Genomic DNA, 19517 nt, shown 5'->3' with positions numbered 1-19517 from the left:
GCTGTCTTTGGGTGCTTGAAGCATTCTGACCTGAACTAAACTATTCATGCTCCACAAGTGCCCAGAATCCTGAGGTCACACTATTTTCCTCCCATCTTCATACAGACTAAAGAAAAGTAATCACCACAATTAAGAACCTTCCCTTACTCATACACAGACCTGTTTGTGTCCAATTTCTGCTCCAAAAATTGCTGCATAGAAACTCTTTGCTTTTTAAAATCCTGTTCAGACTGCAAATTTCCTTCCATGTGTTTTCAATTTTCCTTTGAGGAAATCCTGGAACCTAACTCTTTCCATTCGATTGTCAGTAATTGTCAAGCTGTGAGCTATTATTCAGATTCTTTTCTGAATGATTAAGATTTGTCGTTACTACTCAGTGGAATATTTCCTAGGAAAAGGGAGAGATGGTTTTTGGATTGCTCCAGGCAGGAAAGAAAATGAAACATAAATATCTGTATCTTGAGTAAAGGCTATATCTCTGTGAAGAGCAGGAGAGACTATAATTATAATCTTTGTGGCGTTTTAAATGAAAATATGACTACTTGATTCAATTTCTCTGGGCACTGATTTGGTAGATATTTGGCAATGTACTTGGGAATTTCATCTACAACTGAGACTTCCACAAGAGCTTTCTTCTGTGTTTCCCAGTAGAATGAGACAGGTGCTTCACCCAGCTCTGCAAAAGCTGAGGTGATGGCGACCACGTCCACAAGTAGACCTCTGATATCAAAGTGCTATGGATGCCCTCATAAATATGTGGCAGTTGAAAAAAGGTTTGAGAATCTGTGTTTTGATTTTACTCACCTAAGGAGTCTAGTCCGGAAAACTCGATAAAAGTAGCAAAAAATCTGTTGAGTAAGGAAGTCAGTCTCTCTTAGAAGATGACGGTATCATTGTAGCATTTAGATGGATGGATGAATCCCTACTTTACTAACCAGTTAACTCCAGTTTAGTTGTGTATGTGCTGTTCAAGACAGGTAAGAAATGCAATCTTCGTAAATTTTAGAAGGGGCTACTGTAGTGAGTCATTGTTTTGTGTGCGTGTGCGCATACCCTTTCCCCCCTTGTCCCCCTCCAAATGAGTCATGCAATCTTGTCTGGTAATCTTACTACTACTTCTACTGATGGGTTGGAAAATTTACTTAAGTTAGCAGTGCTATTTTGTAAAATGGAAACCCATCCTTTAGTAAAAGCTTTTTGTTCCTGGTTAATTTTACTGATGTGAATAAATGCTTATTTTCGTTCTGATCTTAGTCCTTAGTCTGATCTTAGTTTCTCTTTGCTTTTGTCATCTTTCCTGTCTGAGTAGTTACAGAACATGAGTTCTCGCCTAGTTAGGTTTTCAGTATGGCAGGTTTCAGAGGCCTTGAATCAGTTCTTTAGCTGTCTTTCAACACCTTTTGCAAGCTGAAGGGTACTTACTTGCCTCACTTGACTCAAAGACCTTTAGCTTGACTAATGCATCCTTACGGTCTAAAGAATAAGAAGCTTCTCCAGAGAGCAATTTGGAGCATCAGGGTCAGGCTTCTGAATTGCCTCTCAAAGAATCTGCCTTTTTTTTTTTTTTTTAATCAGTGAGGAAGACTAGCTGGCTAAGGCAGACACCTTAAGTTCAGCAATGAGAAGACATCCTTTTGTGACATGTAAATGTTGTAGCTAACACAATATTCTAATAAAGGTCTTGCTTGTTGTATTATGGTGTTAGCACTCACCTTTTTTCACTTACTGCTTCATTTAACTGGTTACTACACAGTCCCACTTGTTCTCCCATACAGTCAGTTGTAAGCTTACCTTCAGCTTTGCTGAACTGAATTGTCAGAAGCTAAATACATGCTTCCTATGAAGTTCATGCAGTATTTCCAGCAATTCCTAATTAAGGCAAAATTAAGGAAGGAAATCAGTTTTGTTAATGTAGCCTTGTACTTATTTCTGTATATGCTGTATATGCTGTTATAGAATCATAGAATCATAGAATGGTTAGTGTTGGGAAGGACCTTAAAAGCATCTTGTTCCAATCCCCCTGCCACGGGCAGGGACGCCTCACACTAAACCATGTCATCCAAGGCTCTGTCCAACCTGGCCTTGAACACTGCCAGGGATGGAGCATTTCCCACATTTTTGGGCAACCTGTTCCAGTGCCTCACCACCCTCACAGTAAAGAAAGTTATGTATTCCTCTTCTCAGTGTTCTCATTATTTTTATTTTTAAGCTAGGCTAATAAAATTTTATTTTATTTGTTCAAAAGTCAAGGCCAAGGTATTATCACTAGACAGACTAGTACAATAGAAGTATTTTTCTTAAATTTGGGGAAGACTAAACTGAATGTGTAGCAGCAGACTTGCATTGCAATTTTACTTAAATATGCTAAATAAAATTAATCCATACTATAAGCTTTTAATTTAATATTGTAAAAGGATGAACTTACTATGTTAGGTTTTAGTTGCTTTGCTTCTCTTAGCTGCTTTGAGAATCCATCTTAAATTGTGCTTACAAAAATTATCCAAGGTGGTTATCTAAAAAGTCCAGTGCGTACAACATTAATTGTCAGTGGTTAATGAAGTATTTTCTTGTTACTTGGGTATTTGTATAAGTTATCTTAATCCATTGCTTTGATAGCCCATAATTTCTTAATCATAGCATATCATATAATGTACTTAGTTTTAATTACGTGTTATAAACCGATAACACTTTATCACATTAGTAAATGCTGCAATGATTTGAAAAGAACGATTTGCATTATGCCTTTAAAATTTAAGTTGTGATGTCAGGGAATTGCTTCCTTCAGTCATAAGGTTACTTTTAATCAAATGTGCAGGAGAGTTTTACCAAGCTAGAGCTAAAAAATAAATAATAATTAAAAAAGTCAAGTTCTAACACTCAGTAAGTATGTATTTGTGACTTCTAAGACACCCATCAAATTACATCAGAAATAAGAGAAAATAAGAGTGGAGGCATCCCAGCACTTTATCTAATTTAGCTAGTTTTTTGAGTTTACCCAGTTTATTTTGAGTGCAGACTTACTTTGGGAAAAGACTTCTAAATCTTTTTTTTTTTGGAAGCGAGTCATGCTCATTTAAACTTCTGCTTATTGCCAGATCTTTCTTTTGGATTCTGTACACTTGGGTCCATGTCTTTAACAGTGAGTAATGAGCAAACCAGAACATAATAATTCAACTGAGGCCTTACTGGTACAGAGCAGTATGTGAAGGTCACACGTCATGCACTGATAAATATTCTATTATTTTTGTAATATGATGGCATTGGAACATGCTGAAGTTTTATCTACTAAACCTTCAGTTCCCTCTCTAAAGATCTGTTGCCAGATTATTCCATATTGTATTCATGCATCTGATTTTTACATCAAATAGTGTTTTTTGAATATTATTTCCTCGTAATGTTTTTTTATGGAAATTAAGCACATTTATTTCAACTATTGACTTATATGCCAGGTTGCCAAAATAATTTTGAATTCCAGTCTTTTTCTTTACAGTGCCTGCAATACTCATCATTTGATGTAATTTGCAAATTTAATAAGTATATTCCCTATTTCACTGCCCACATCATTAATGAAAATGTTAAATAGTGATAGGTTTGGGCAGGTTTTCATGGAGCCTTCTTCGGCATATTTGGTTTGCAGTGAATCACTAATTAAAAATAGCTTTTCCAAAGGTTTGAACATTCATGTTTACAGTTGTTCTATTTATGTCGTATGTTCCAGTCTGGTTCATAAGAATTTTTGTTTGAGGAAATTTCTAAATGCTGGCCAAAGTCAAGATTTATTAATCTGTCTTTCCCTTTGTTGTCAAGGTTTGCTACCTACCATGTAACAGAGGAAAATCAGGGTGTTTTTCTCACCAACCTGTGTTGATCCTTAGCTTGTGATGTTAGATAAAACAGTTGTGGGGTTGGTGGGTCTTTTTATTTTGTTTGTTAGTTTTTATTTTGTGGTTTGTTTTTTTTTTTTTTTGTGGGTGAATGTGATTGACCTGTAACTTTCTAGGACTTGCTGATAGAGCTAATTTTGGACATAGTGGCTAGTTGAGTTTTAGAGTAAGATAACCCCAGGAAAAGGTGGCTTTAGGCCACAAGGAACAGGCAGAACTAAGACTGCAAGCTGTGGATTGTAGTCACAAATGAGAAACAATTTAAAAAATGTTAAAAAAGGGTAGGTTATTTGACCATTCGATTCTGTGCTCTCATTTACATGTAAGCAGTTCTTAGCTGTTCCTGGCTTTATCCCTTATCCTTATTCTCAGTTACTGTGAGCTTCTGCAGTTACATGTGTGCCTTAACTGTCTTGCTGCTGCTGCCTAAGTCACACCAATCCACCAGTATCCTTGTACCTACTTCTTTATGCTGTCTCTTGCGGCTCCAGTGCTTTCCAGTAACTGTTGTCGTCTCTAGGAGCTACTGTTGAAGCATAGGTCCTCAAAATATCCCGAGAGATGGAGTGGAAAAGGGAAAGAACAGAAATCATGGACTGTCTTGTGCTGCAGTGTAAGAATTGCCCCCCATGCTTCAGGCTTTCTTCAGTCCCCAGCATGCTTTCTGGTATTATTCCCTGAGTATATTTCAGGTCTACAAATTGGCAGTCATTCTCTCAAAATATGAGCACTGGTTTAATTTCTTTAAAAATAATTAGCATTTGTGACTCTTAAGTAGGAAAACCATTTATTGGTTAACAGCCAGTGTCTGGGTTTTTCCAATTTAAGTTTTATGGTGTTAGTTGCCTATTTTGATCTCTGGGATCATACTTGTCCTTCACAGGCTCTTAAAGGTAACAGCTTTGAGATGGTGATGATTATGATTCTTATTACTGGCAAATTTCTTCAGGACTAGCTATTTTTTTTGGGGGGAAAAAACCCCAACAAGACCACTTTAACTATGTAATTGTCAACCTCAGTCTGTTTTAATCTAATCTGAATTCTTAACTTTTTTATGTTAAATAGGCTTAACTTTTAACCTATTAACTGTTATATTCAGCTTTACTTAAGAAATTCAGATTATACTTGTTCTGTCTCTTCATGATATATTGTTTAATCTTCTTTACCTAGTGAAATAGTAGAAAAATTTCCTGATTGCCGATCAACTTGTTTCTTTAATTCTCTCCTTGTTCATTATGTAGATTAAATTGACCAGAGATAAAGAAGTATTCTCACTGTTGTGGCGTGTATGTAAATAGGAATTATTTTGAAGATGTATATATTGCATATTTTTGTCATGTGAAGACACTAATTTCTAAAAAGATGCTATTGTAGCCATCTCAGCATGATGGCATTCCCTTATAAATGGATCTGCATTAGGTTTTAGCATTGCTATTTTATGTCTCTTAACATTAAGATCTTTGTTTCAGTAAATGCTCAGGAGGCAGGAGTTGCCGGTTTGCTTGCCAGTTTTTGGCTCATCAGCAAAAGATTCTTTGGTGGAGTCTGGACCAGAAACGTATTTGTGTTAAATTATCTTCCCTGTGCCTGGTATCATACAGTTCTCTGGCAACCAAGTTTTTATTCTTTTTTTTTTTTTCCCTTCTCCCTCATTTTTGTGGTGAGTCCTTATCTATAAAAATAAACAGTGATTTGTCCAGAGTTACTTTATACCTTGTTTTTAAGCCTATCCTGAAACTTTCAGTCTGCCAGGTCAGTTCACTGCAAGTTTCTTGATCTTTCTTTATCAAGGCCACCAGTTAGTGTTTTTTTTTTTTCCTCTAGGCCTTTAAAGGAATCAGCTTGCTCAGGAATGTGGTTGACTCCTTCATTGAAGGAAGGCTGCTGTGTGATGGCACTAACGGCACAGAAAGTTCTGTACCTCATCAGTGAGGCTGTTTTTATCAGCGGATGTGTGTGAAATTAACCTAAGCTTTTATGTTTCTGAAATTTTGAGGATCTAATTGCACTCTTGAAGATGAACATCGGTATAATCCTTCTACCCACTCCACTTGTGTCCTGTCAGTTGCCAGTACCCTTACGTGGACATGCACTTAGTTTATTATTGTCTTTTGCCTTTTTTTGCATTTACAGCTTGGGAAAAAAAATAATCTTGAGTGACGGAATAAAGCCATCATGTCATCTAGTAATACTGAATGGGTTTTTGAAAGCCACGGTAGTAATCAAATCAGTAGATTATGGAGGTTTTGCCGTGCCTAGAGTGATGGCCAAGTCTCATACATTATAGAAGCCTAGAATTTTGAGTGTCTGGATTTGAAATTGTTGCATGTCTAAGAGGGCCAGTTAGTACTGGAAAAACATCATTCTTGTTCTGGATATTACAAGTGCTTATACTTCAGGGTAGATTACTTTCCTGTCTTGGAAAGGAAAATCAAATCCAAAAGAACTCTCATCCATTCTTTCAGGAAACTTAGTTTGGAGCAGTGAGGAATGATATGTACAATTCATGAGCGGTACCAGCAGTACTCTGTAAATGTTTCCTTTATCCTTACACTGGTTGTGAATGAAAGTATCAGACACCAGGATTTGCATCAGGACTTGAAAATGGTGATTTGTAGGTGCTCAGACTTTTCTAGGCTATATATTGCTGTTGGCCATCTCTTTCAGTGAGAAAGAGATTGCGTTGAATTTAGCCTACTAAAGCTTTACTTGAGTGGAAATTCCTAAAATGGAATATACACAGGAAGAAAACAGGTGACACGGAGAATTGTTTCTTATTAGTTCCTTACCGCTTCATTCAGATTCAAGTTCTTTGTGTTTGGAAAAAGGAACTGCAGCTACACTCAGATTGCTCTCTGACTCATCAAATGAAGACAGCTGAAATGTGTGCACATTGGATGTGGAAGATCTCAGCAAAATCTGGGTCTTGGTTGGATGGACAGAGGTTAGCCAAGACAGTATATATGAAAGCATTCCAGTGACTACCAAGCGGTTAATCTTTTTTTTTTCTAGTCTCATCCTAACAGTAACAAGAATTTGGAGATCTGTGTATGCATTATGTTGATATTAAGAGAGCAAGGGTATAAGGTAGAATGCTGGTGCCAAGGATGCATTCAGTTATATTGTCCACTGTCTATGTCTTGATTTGGAAAATTGCATTATACAAAGATAGCTTATTTAAAACTAGTAAAGGAGCTGTGCTAGTCTGGACTGGTTGGCTCTCGCCTTTTCTACATTTGGAAAGAACAGACCTGCCATTCGGCATGCATGCAGCTCTGAGTGAAAAGCTAGCTATGTTAATGAGAGCAGGCGGAACCCATAGGGAAATGCTTTGGCTTTCGATGTGTCTGTGTGCCTGGGTCCCCATTTGACTGATAGACATAGATAATGCCTAGAGTCATATAATTACAGCCTGCGTAGATCAGCAATGACGAGAGCGTTAATGCATGAAATGATGCCTGTGAAGATTCACAAGTAATTGCCCATCATGGGATTTTTGAGTAGATCTGACAGCTAAATATATGTGGAAATCTGAATCTCATTAGAACTGCTTCATCATAAATATATTTAACCTATTGTTACAAGAAGTGTCTGTAAGACCATAATGAGTTAGCACTTACAGTAGCGAACTAATCCTGAATCATTGCATTTTCAGATATTCAGTTAATAATACTGCTGTTACTTACAGCTCAGTGACTGTATCACTGAAGATTGAATGCTGTTAAGGATCAGAGTCAGCTCTCAGATCAGACTGGGTTGCTTAGGGCTTTGTGCACCTGGGGCTGGAAAACGTCTGAAGAAAGAGACTGAACTATCTGGGTGGCTTATGCCACTGCCTACTGCCCCCCTCCTTACATTTAGCTGGAAGCTTTCTTTAATGTAAGGGTGTGCTTAAGAGGGGTGAAGGATAAAAAACCCCAAACCCCTAATTTAAATATTTGAAGATTGAGATGAGTAGTGGTTATTTTCTGCCACTTATCTAAAAGGACTGCATTTCATCGCGAGTGCTCCTTTGAGAAATCCTACTCAGTTACAGATGCAGGGTTAACAGTTATCTAGATGGAGAGCTTTATCTTACCTCTTGAAAAGCCTCCAGGGAGCGAGTGAATTGGGTCTGCTAATTAAACAAGCTAGAGGCTGCAGAAACATGGAAGTGGAACAGGTGACAAGAATGGCAGAAAATACCCTGGCTTCTCTTCCTGGCTGAGCTGGCAGGTGCTGACAGGCACATACAGGTAAGGGTTGGAGAACTGTCAGCTTTTCCTCTTCTCACCCTTGACAGAAAGGGAATAAATAGAACAACTTATCTTTTATATTGAAATATCATGCCAGATGCAAAATAATATTCTGTTCCCAAATGTGTCTTAAAAAGCAAACTAAAAACAAACTAAAGAATAGAAAGAGCAAGCATCTGTTCTCAATTAAAGTTAGCGGTTATTTTTTAAAACCAAAACAAAACCACTAGCCCTTATTTTTTTATTTCCTTTCTGACAAAATCAATTATATGGGACAAATTAATATTGGATTCAATAGGCTTTGTGACATGTAAACAAAACCCAGCTGATTTTATACTTAAGAAAATCACCATCACTCAGGATGTCTTTCTTGTTTGCTGGGGAAAGGGGAAGGGGGGAAGGCTCTGCTTGTATATTAAGGCTCTGGCCAGGAAAGGATCTTGACTGTTTTGCTCTAGAAGTATTTACTAAAAGTGGACTTTGAGATTTTATAGATGCAAAATTAAGGGTTCTGTAGTTCAACACATTACCACTTAATCAGAATTAATAACAAAATTGGTGTGCGGCTTTTGCCATCCAGGTCTATCAGCCTCTTGTCCCCTGGTCTCTGAAATGTTTTTACATCTTTGCTTAAAATCCATCTCTTCTTTTTGCTTCTTCACACCTCTGAGTCTATCACAGTTTCTTGTTTGGAACTAGGTATGAGCACAGAGACTGCAAGACTACACAAATGATTTTTGCATCTCTTAACACCCACTTTGGCATGTTTGGTTTTGCAGTGTGTGTTTCAAAATGTGATTGTGCAAAAAATCTTTCTTATGAGTAATTTCTGGCCTTCATCATTGATTTAAAATAAAAACTACAAACCCACAAGCAACCAGTACTGTGGAACCATTTTTTTTATTTTTATTTTTTTCCTGAATAGGACTTGAAAGGTTAGAATTACTGGCACTGGTAGTTCATCACATTGTAGTTGATGACCTACTGTCAAGACCGTCAGTCAATACCTTAGTTCTTCAGGTTGGAATGGCTGATAAATCATTCTTTGCCTGCCTTATTCAGTGCTGCTGTAACTGCACCCTCTCCTACAAGTGCTTGCTATTGTGTTTGACACTGCAGGTAGTTCCTGCTCCTCTTCCTTGCCCGTGGATGTCATGGTGGTTGTGGATGTCAGGATGAGGAAGTCTGGGGGGCACCTCCTACTTGCACCATCTGGCCTTCAACACTCTGCCCTTCTGCCCCTTCTGCTTCTTGCTCCTGCCCTGAGCTATGTTTACAAGCTTGGTAGCATGCATCTCTGTCTTAATGCACAGAACAGGACTGCAATGGTACTCATTAATCATTCAGTGCCTTCAGACCTCAGAGCATGCCCCAGCCAGTGAAGCAGCCAGTTCTAGGCAGCCCTTGTGGATTCTGCATTACGTTAAATCCGTGACCAGGAAATTAAATGGGGTTGAGGAGAATACTTCAGGCTCTGTTCAATTTTCTTGATGTTAGATGCAGCCATGTTGTTTCTTGAATTAAGTTTCCTAATTGTTAATAAAGTAGCAACATGGTTTAGATTGGTTCTACTGTATTGCACTTTATACTGATAAGCCAAGACTATTCTAAAAGCTGTAAAAGCAGAGTATTTTAGTTGACCATTTGTAGCCATATTTGTAAATCTGAGGTTCACAGATTAGTTCTGTTTAACTCCAGTTTTCTAAGGTTTATCCTCCTTTTAATTCTAAAGCTAGTCTATTTTTTTTAACCCTGTTTTTAAACAGATGAACCATGTAAAAGACAGATTTGGTGACAGCGTACCAGAAGAAGTGCTTCTGCTGTGTCTGGGCATTACTTCAGGAGTTGGCAGATTGATCTTTGGCAGAGTTGCAGATTATATTCCTGGTGCAAAAAAAGTTTATTTACAGGTACGTTTTCACAGCATTCCACGGCAATAGTCAAACAATATTCTCAAGGCTTTGGTTAGCGGTACAATTAAGTAAGCAGAATTAACTGATTGGAGACTCAAATTTGAGAGATGTGAGAACTCCAGGAAACTCAATGTATGGGTTTTGATACCAGGAGCCTTTGGTGCAAAGTTCATGATTTATTTTTTTTTAATTATATTTTTAATGTTTTTAATGCTAAGGAAACATGTCTGCTACATGCTGGCTGTTTTCAGCTGGGAATGTAAGGCATTACTAACCATTAGCATTTGAGAATACCTCTGGGAATTCTCTAGATTCTGCTTCCCTGTTTTATCCCATGATTTCATAATGGCTGCAGACAGGGGTTTTTTTGTTTGTTTGTTTGGGGTGTGGGTATTGTTTTTTCTTTTTTGTCATGTTTTCCAGTTCAGGGTTTTGGATCTCTTCTTGATAGATGATACTTTAGTGTTAAGTATGCTCGGTGTGTAGTGCACAGTGGTAAAGCCATGGGAATGTGAGAGTTGCTTAGCTGAGGAAATTTTGCTGAATGAAGAGGGTTACTTGCAAAAAGGCACCGCTTCCAGAATTGCTGAAGCTTGGAGATGAAGGAGAGCATACACTTTTACCCTCCACACTTATAAATGATGGGTTTTTGAGAATGTAGCAGTGTTAATGTAGATTTTTGGGAAAGCTTTAGCTAAAAACTTGCATGTTGTCAACCGCTGGGTTTTGTTGTTTTAAAATGAGTAACAAGGGAGACATCTAATGGCTATTATCTGTACTACATTACTGAAAACAAGCCTCAGAGGAGAGCCACCTTTCTGAAGATGGAGCGTTTGTTACCATAGTTAGGTCACTTTAGTTTCTCTGATGAGAGACTGGTACTGTATCTCGTTCATTCACATTGATTTAATACCCATTGTTACACTTCTAGGAAATGTCAGTATTAAGATAAAAAGTGAAAATGCAGATAACCACATTACAAATACATTAACTAAAAGAATTGCTGTGCTGTCCTGAAAATTAAGTTTCATCTATCTGTCTGCTTGAACACTTTTTCTAGTGAAGTAATTTTTGATGTCACTTATCCATCAAAAAATTGTGATGTGTAATAATTCTTAAGTGACAATATTTTTCTTTAGTGGTCTGCATGTGCAATGCATATGTCTTGTTTGGAAACTATGTTTGTGCAGTTAGGCGGGACATCAGTTTCCTGTCCTGACATATGGATGGTGCATAAGCAAAACCCTTTACCTTTTTATTATCTTTCTAATTCCACTTTATTTTGCTGGAAGACAGAGTTTTATTCCTTTAATTTACAACAAACATAACAATCTTAATTTAAGATTAAAATATAGTCTTTGTAAGTACGCATGGTCACAGGAGTACAGGAAAATACACGGAAAAAATTGAAATGAGACTTCCACATTACACCTCTGTTGAATATAAGCATCCTGAAGTAATCACTCATAATACTGATATTTTTACTTTTAATTACAACAGTGATGAGTCAAATTATAGTGCATTAGCTGTATTAAACTTCTGGTATTTTTGTGGCTTTCATTTGTGAAACAAGCAGAGGGTAACTTCAAAAACTATTGGTGCACAAGAAATGGCCTTGCATAATCCCTGCAGTATAGTTCATTACAAATGCAATTTTGTTCATTTTGTTCATTACAAATACAAATGAAAACTCGTGAAATGGGTAGTGGAATTTTTTTGAATGCATGTTATGACAGTTGTATGTGTGTGTTTTATCTTGGTATGTAACTTCTGATGGTGGTAATCCATGGATTCTGCTTATATTTATTTTAAAGTAAATGCAGGCAGGCGGCTTAATTCACTACAAATGTAAGAAAGCCCACCTATTGCCTTGATTTTTGCTTATTTGATGCAACATATTTTTGTTTCTCCTTGATCATGTTTAGGTGGCCTCGTTCTTCTTTATTGGCCTGATGTCTATGATGATTCCACTGTGCAATGTCTTTGGAGGTCTCATTGCCGTCTGTCTCTTAATGGGCCTGTTTGATGGGTGCTTCATATGCATTATGGCTCCTATTGCCTTTGAGCTTGTTGGGGCTCAGGATGTCTCCCAGGCCATAGGGTTTCTACTGGGACTCATGTCAATACCTCTGACAGTTGGACCACCCATTGCAGGTAAGTATATATATATACTTAAACATAACAGATATGCATAAACTTAAACAGGGGAAGTTCAGGTTAGGTATTAGGAAGAAGTTCTTTACTGTGAGGGTGGTGAGGCACTGGAATGGGTTGCCCAAGGATGTTGTGAATGCTCCATCCTTGGCAGTGTCCAAGGCCAGGTTGGGCGAAGCCTTGGGTGACATGGTTTAGTGTGAGGTGTCCCTGCCCATGGCAGGGAGGGTTGGAACTAGGTGATCTTACAGTCCTTTCCAACCCTAACTATTTGATTCTATAGTCTGTAGCTGCTAATATGTTTTCTATGGTTGCATGTCTCTCTGGCTGTATTTTCCATTCTACATAGTATGTAGTGCACATAAATTGGAAGATTTCTCAGTATGTGCTGCAGAGTATATGGTGAATTTAAATGCTGCTCATGGCTTATTAATTTATAGAACTTAGATAATACTACAATACTCTCCATATAATACTCTGAAGTTTGCTTCATTTTTTTTTTTGTGAAGTTACGCAGGTGTAAAACATTTCTCTAAAAAGGTATACATTTAGATTGAGGACCTGAGATTTTCTGTGCTGTTGAGGTGTTGAGGTGACAGTTACAGAAGGACTCCAAACTGACCCTGCAATGAGCAGGGACATCTTCATCTAGCTAAGGTTGCTCAGAACCACATCCAGCCTGGCCTTGAATGTCTCCAGGCATGGCACACCTACCACCTCTCTGGACAACCTGCTCCAGTATTTTACCACCCTCATTGTAAAGATTTTTTTTCCTCACATCCGGTCTGCATCTCCCTTCTTTTAGTTTAAAACCATCACCCATCATATCACAACAATATCTCCATGATGGGTGGTAATTAAGCAGTGGAGTGATGACACACTGGGTTCTTCACTACTTGGAATCTTTAAATCAATTCTAGAGTACCTCTCAATGTATATAGACCTACATTTGGCCATCAGGAAGTCTTATCAGTGGTTATAATAATCTGTGCCAGCTCTCAAGTTTCTGTTTCAAAGAAAACACATATTTGTAGACTCCCAAGGCCCCATTATTTATTAGTGGTAACTTCCTGTCTTTACAGGTTTGTTGCATGATCACCTTGGCAGCTATGATGTAGCCTTCTACCTGGCTGGAGTCCCTCCCCTTATTGGTGGAGCTATATTATGTTTCATCCCCTGGGTCCATGAACGGCAGAAGTTAAAAGAAAGAGTAAAACCTGTTGATGCAGAAACTGCTGAGAAAATGCTGGAAAATGAAAGCACTTTGGTGTCGAGCACTACAGAAAAGCCAGTCAAAGAAATGGAATCTGGGTTTTGATGCTTTCTTTTCCTGTACCAGCCGGGCCACCTTCTACTGAAGCTTGACTTGTACTTTTTGGCTGAAGATACTACATGATACTGAAGAAGTCTTGAACTATTGCTCAAATAGAAAAACTGCTATATGGGGGTTTTATACCATTGAACTTTTTTATGAGTCATTGAGTTTGATTTCAAGCCACATTTTCAAGGTATTTGAAGTTTTGTAGCATTAGTGTGTACATGTGTAGTGATTCTGTGTGTGAAGAGAGTATTTTTTTAATTCATCAGAACTTATTTCTGGGATTGTGAAAGCTGGTTTTGGTTCACTGACCCAGGATTCTTTGGTAACTTTTTTGGTCCATCCAATGCAGGAACAGCCATGGGTGTTCATACTGGAAAATGTAGTAGCTCTGATGACTGATGTAGTTTTTGAAGTTTCTCATACTGTTTTACAGTCTTTTATAATTCTGTAACATGAATATGCATATCTTTAATTCCCTTAACTCCTGCTGAAATCATCTTGCATTAGAAAGCTAAATTATGAAGCATCTGTTTAATTTCCTCTAAATAGCCTAGCCTGTTTTAGTTTGCTTGAACAGTTGCCTGCTTTTGCATTCGCCTTTTCACAGTAGCCCAAACAAAGAACAGCAAGGATGGAATTTTTGATGGGCTCAGGTTTTGAATATGTGCAAACTCAGCTCCAAGTGCAAACACATTCAGAAGTAAAGCTGCTGAATGATAGGGGTATTTTTATTTGTTGAAGGCAATACTATTAATGTATATGTGTGTGTTTGTTTTCAGATAAACCTCAGAAGAGCTGATAGTTTGGAAATTGTATTGACAGTAAGACTTTGGAACAGTATTGTGAATTAGTCTAAATTTCAAATGATTCTGTTGTACTTGTTACATTTATTTTTTTATTCTTAAAATCAAGACAGCTTTAAACGATACATTCTAAGTGCAATAATAAGTTGTTTTTAATGTCGAAATATACACAAGCTGTTAAAAATGACATTTAGTAGCTAAAGATTTTTGCACTAAGTGAACATGCAGGTTTATTATAGGTCTTTATAGCTGTGTTCAATTGCATGTAGGATGTAGCACCATATTTTATTAGTGTATAAAATGTCTTTGCCTCTCCTACTTCTTGCTTAACATACTAAGCATATGGACCTGTTACTTACTTACGTATTCTTGGGTATTATGCACTGTTTTTCAAGCAGGTATTTCTGAAAACCTCTTTGAAAAATATTTGAAAGCATAATATTTTGAGATGAAAACACTGCTTTTCAGTTTATCATCAAACACTTCCAAGTACATTGTTTATTTGTGGATATGGATCATCAATGCAGTGGAATACGTAATCATGCTTTATTTCAGGTCTGTTCAGAATGAATAACTTTCATTTTCTTGTTTAGAAATCTCATAGCAGAGAGTAAACTAAATGTGATCTGAAGACAAAATGCACATTCAAATGCATTTTCTTAATTAACAGCAATAGCTGTTCTTCACATAAACCACAGAGGCATACTGTTTTAGGACTGATTTTTATTGTTCTATTTTAATTTTTTTTCCATAGTTGTAGTAAAATGCTCAGAAGACCCATGTACATTTGTGATATAAAACACTGTATTAGCAATACTATTACATAGAATGTTTACATCAACTTAAAGTTCTTTAAATATAATCATGAAAAGCATCCTAATTGTTGCAGATCAAGGCTCATACTTTTTATATACTGCAGAATTTCAATCCTTGTTTTACACGAGAGAATTAAATCTTAAAATGTTGGATGCATATGGGAGGGACTTGAACATAGCAAAAACCACCAAACCAATCTGTAAAATTTACTTCGTAAGTACTTCTAAAAATGTCATTAAAATATTCATCCTATTAATTAAAATGGCTATAAAACGCTGTATTCATTACAAAAAGTGATGTTAACAGCCTGTGCTGTTCTTGTCTAGAGTATTTCTGCAGAACATGACATTCAGTATTATCCCTATGGTCAATGCAGGTGTTGAGTAAGTGTGGTAAAAGCCTCTTGTTTCCTATTGCTCTGTTATGAAAAATAAGCGTTTATCACAGATCTTACATTTCATGTGTTTTAGCATTGAGTTTTTAACAAAAACAACGCTGCTTTTTAGCACTACTGCCATTGGAAATCATTGGGACCAGATATCTTGATGTAATCGTAGCATCTTCTTGACCTGCTGCTCTGTATCTATATATATTATCTGGGAGGGAATCTAAAATAATTGTTTTAGAAATGATATAGACATAATGTAATGACAGTATGAATTCATTATTTCCAGACGCTTTTAAAATGTATCTATACATAAAAATCCAAACTCATATTTAAGTAAAAATGTAAATTATGCTCAAAAATATGAAGGACAGCAGTTTAAACAAAGAAAGAAAGGAAAAAAAAAACCAAAAACAAAAACTCCAAACCAAACCCCAGAGACTCCGGGAAGAGGGTACTACAGTGAGTAAACAGATGTTTAGGACTGGTTGTTATGTTAAAAACAGCTAGCGATTAGGATGTCAGACAAGAAGGAAGCAGAGTTAGGGGTGAGGAAGCTATGCTGCTGTGCTGATATAGGAATAATGAACCTGTTTCTGATGCCAGTGCTTGTTTTGCAATGATGCTAAAATTGAAAAGGCTTTAGCGGAAAGGAGGATTTTTCTGAAGAGGTTAAAAAAAGAAAAAAAGATTAATACATGAGAATTCGTTAGCATCTTTAGTGTTAGCTTGTAGCTGTGGGGAAAATGTCCAATAGAAATGCTCTTTATTGGACTCAAGCATAAGAAGATTGTGTCCTAAAGCTGGATAAGATGCTGTTAAAATGAAAGTAAATTTCGGCTTATTAGTAATGAGGCTAACTAACCCCTGAGAAACTTACTTAGAGATATACTGGATTCTACATGCCCTGAGGTTTTAACAATGAGGTTAGCTATCTCCCTTTGAAAACAAACAAAACCCAAAACACTAAACTCCAATACAAATAGCAACTATTTAGTATGCTTATTAAAAAAACTCCCAACTGAATAATGTAGAAATGGTTGCTATTTTGAAAACTAGGAGACAAAAAGCAGTGAATGCTCAATTTTATTTTCACTGAGTAAATGTAAATAAGTTTTTGTAATAATTTAATTTTAGGTGTGAAAACCTGTGCATGGGAAACCTGCTGAACTCCTCCTTTGACCTAATTCATGACAGATTTAATCTTGCGGGGCATAGATTCTAAAACTAGAAAACTAGCTTAGTTCAAGAAAGGCCCTAAGTCATTCAGATGGATCCCTCCCTTGAGAACATTTCATAGAGTCCTCTTTGTAGACATTGCTTTCCCGCTCTCTAAATAGAGTAATAATTTTTGTTCCATCAAATGTGCTCAGGGTAAGCTTCAGAAGAAATTAGGTAGAAAGAGGTTCACTTAAAATGGCAGTGTGAAATTTCCACTCCTACTTAATGCTGCAGTTTAATACACCAGATCATGAAACAAAGAGCAATTTTGAGCATGTTTTATGTTTGGCTGACATGTCTTTTCAGTAGGTATGAGATCCTTGTAAATCTTAATACAGCTGTTCAGCAAAGAGTCTGAAATAATGAAAGCCCTTCAGGTTATTTACATCTAAGTAATGCAACAGTATAGAATGTAAAATTAATAAATATTGTTGGATTTATTCTGGCTACATCTTAGAACACCTGTACAAGTCTCAAACCAAGACTTGAAGTGAACATACTCTTAGTAAGAATTTCTTTCCTCCAGTTCTTTGTCTGTTCAGTGTTAACTTTTTTTTTCCCCTATGTATATTTTCAGTGAACATTTATGGACCTTCCTAAATTGTTTATTCAAGTCAGAGGGGGTGGCAGCCATTCTGTGGCCATGCTTCAGGGTGTGTTCAGTATCAGACGAGATAAAGAACTGATACTTTTCTCTTTTTGGCTCTTCATGCACGGTGTCTAGGCATATGCATTCCCCCCTTCCAGTTGGAGACACTGGTTTGTCAAAGCTGATGTGCCCCATACTCGGTATGGACAGTACTTTCCAGCCTTCCGTTCTCAAACTTCTGCCCTGCATTAAACCTTTGAATATCCTGATAAGACTAGGCAAGTTCCTGTGAAGTGGGAGATGTGATGTTGCTCAGTTCTATGCATCAGGTAGTACACACCAAAGGGACAGGAGGTGCTTCCTTGCAGCCTCAAAGGATGATAGTAAGGATGGAAATCAACACTACTATCCTTACTATCATCCTTACTGGTCAGCTTAACAGACAGATTCTCACTGTGCTGGCACAGGGCAGTTCCCTGCTTTGTGGGAGCCCATGCAGGGGAGCTCAGCTGTCCTCTCCAAGCAGGGAGCAGAGGTGCTGCCTTGTTCGGGGGCTGCATTCCCCTGTGGGGAGCTGGATGTGTTATGGAAGCTGACTTACAGGCATCTGAACTCTTCTGTCAGAAATGACCCTCAGATATTAAAGAGTGTGTGTGTATATGTATATATAAATACAATGTATTTTGACCAGGGTATACACAAATAACTACAGGAGCTGTGGCACTGGAATGTGGGAGACATGGGAGGAGAACATAATTCTTTTCATTTGTGTGTTTCACTGTTGACAACCACAGCACCACCTCAGTTCCACACAGCCCCTAAGTTTCTGGTCATTGTAAACTCTGGCATATTCTCAGTATGCCTTCTAGTCTTTTATATATATATATATTTATATATATATATAAAATATATAGTGTCAACATTTTTAATGTCTCAGAACTGTCTATGCCAAGATTAGGGTGATTTGTATACTAAAATATGTGCTAGTATTGATAACACTGACATGTTTGAGTATCTTTATAGACATCATATTTTGTATGTTGTTTTTGATATTAAAGGATATACATTTTGCTTGCCTTAACTCCATTCTTAGAGCTGCTTTGTTAAGGGTAAGAAATGTCTCATGTTTCCCATGGTGCTAAAGTAACTGTGATCAGTCTTCAATTATTCAGAATAAAGATAGTGGTTCTTAAGTGCCCCGTTTGTTACTGCATGCGTAATTTTTAGTCTTGCTCTCCTGTAAAACTTGCCATTTAAAAAAATAATTTTGTATTATAGCCTGGTAATTATTGTCTCATGTGCAGACTTTATACAAAAAGTCTTTATGGCTTTTATCACAACTGTATTCTGATTGGAATGTCCCCATTACATTTACTCCTAAATTAATACATGGTGCAACACATTTCATTCTGATTGCACTACAATCTGTTTGAAGACCAATGGTTTATAAACCTAAACTACTGACTTAGAGTTACTTGTTTCTGAAAACTTTATTTGGTCTATTTTCCAATCTGGAGTTTAATATCAAACTTAACAGTTGCCTTCACAACAGGCAGAAGTAAAATTGAGGGGGGGGAAGCTGTTAGAATAAACTTGAGTGGCATTTTAAAAGAATTCTGTATTTTCTGCTTCATGAACTGCCAGTGTAATTCAGTGGAACCTTTGATCATTTACTGGCCTACTACCAATTTCACCTTGGCTTACCTTGGCAGCATGAAGTGTTTCCTCATTGACAGCTTCAGTAAATCACGGGAGTTCATTCACCTTCCCTTTGTACTAGGGCCAAATATTTCCTTTTCTTTAAGAAACATACCTGATAAGGTATGTTTAATGGGAATATTTCCCATTCCACCCAGGGTTAGTCTCTAGCCTGATTAGATTTCAAATTAAAATTTAAAAAAGATGCCTAAAGCCTTTATATGAACCTTAGTGCTGTTGCAATTTGTACACTCTCAAGGTGTACTCTTTGCAAGTATTTAAAACAAAAATTAGCCTATAGAATACATTTCAAATACTTATGTAGTTTTTAAAGGAAGCTATTTTTATACAGCATTTGTAATGATGGCTAACTAACAAGGCAAAATACTAACATCTAAAAATGTAGTCCGACTTTGTGGCAGGTTGATCCTGGCTGGACACCAGGTTTGCACCAGAGCCATTCTACCACTCCCCATGTCAGCTGGACAGGGAAGAGAA

At 37.1% G+C, this 19517-nt stretch overlaps 1 protein-coding gene across 2 annotated transcripts in view; it reads left to right on the top strand.

Annotated features, from left to right (window-relative positions):
- Nucleotides 1–15388, top strand: part of SLC16A10 (solute carrier family 16 member 10) — a 72859-nt gene extending 57471 nt beyond the window's left edge. The window contains exons 4-7 of one of the 2 annotated variants that reach the window (XR_010613151.1): nt 9886–10029; nt 11958–12186; nt 13269–13694; nt 14287–15388. Coding sequence is in view for 1 of the 2 variants with exons in the window: in XM_065681068.1 (XP_065537140.1) it covers nt 9886–10029; nt 11958–12186; nt 13269–13504 (609 nt within the window). In the remaining variant the exon portion in view is untranslated. Of the gene's footprint in view, nt 1–9885; nt 10030–11957; nt 12187–13268 lie in introns of both variants that reach the window. The other variant, XM_065681068.1, reaches the window with a different exon arrangement.
- The last annotated feature ends 4129 nt before the right edge of the window (nt 15389–19517 follow it).

The sequence above is a fragment of the Lathamus discolor genome, chromosome 5, assembly GCF_037157495.1.
Source record: "Lathamus discolor isolate bLatDis1 chromosome 5, bLatDis1.hap1, whole genome shotgun sequence".
Lineage (NCBI taxonomy): Eukaryota > Metazoa > Chordata > Aves > Psittaciformes > Psittacidae > Lathamus > Lathamus discolor.
The sequence above is the reverse complement of the archived record's forward strand: the minus strand, read 5'-3'. Positions and strand labels throughout refer to the sequence as shown.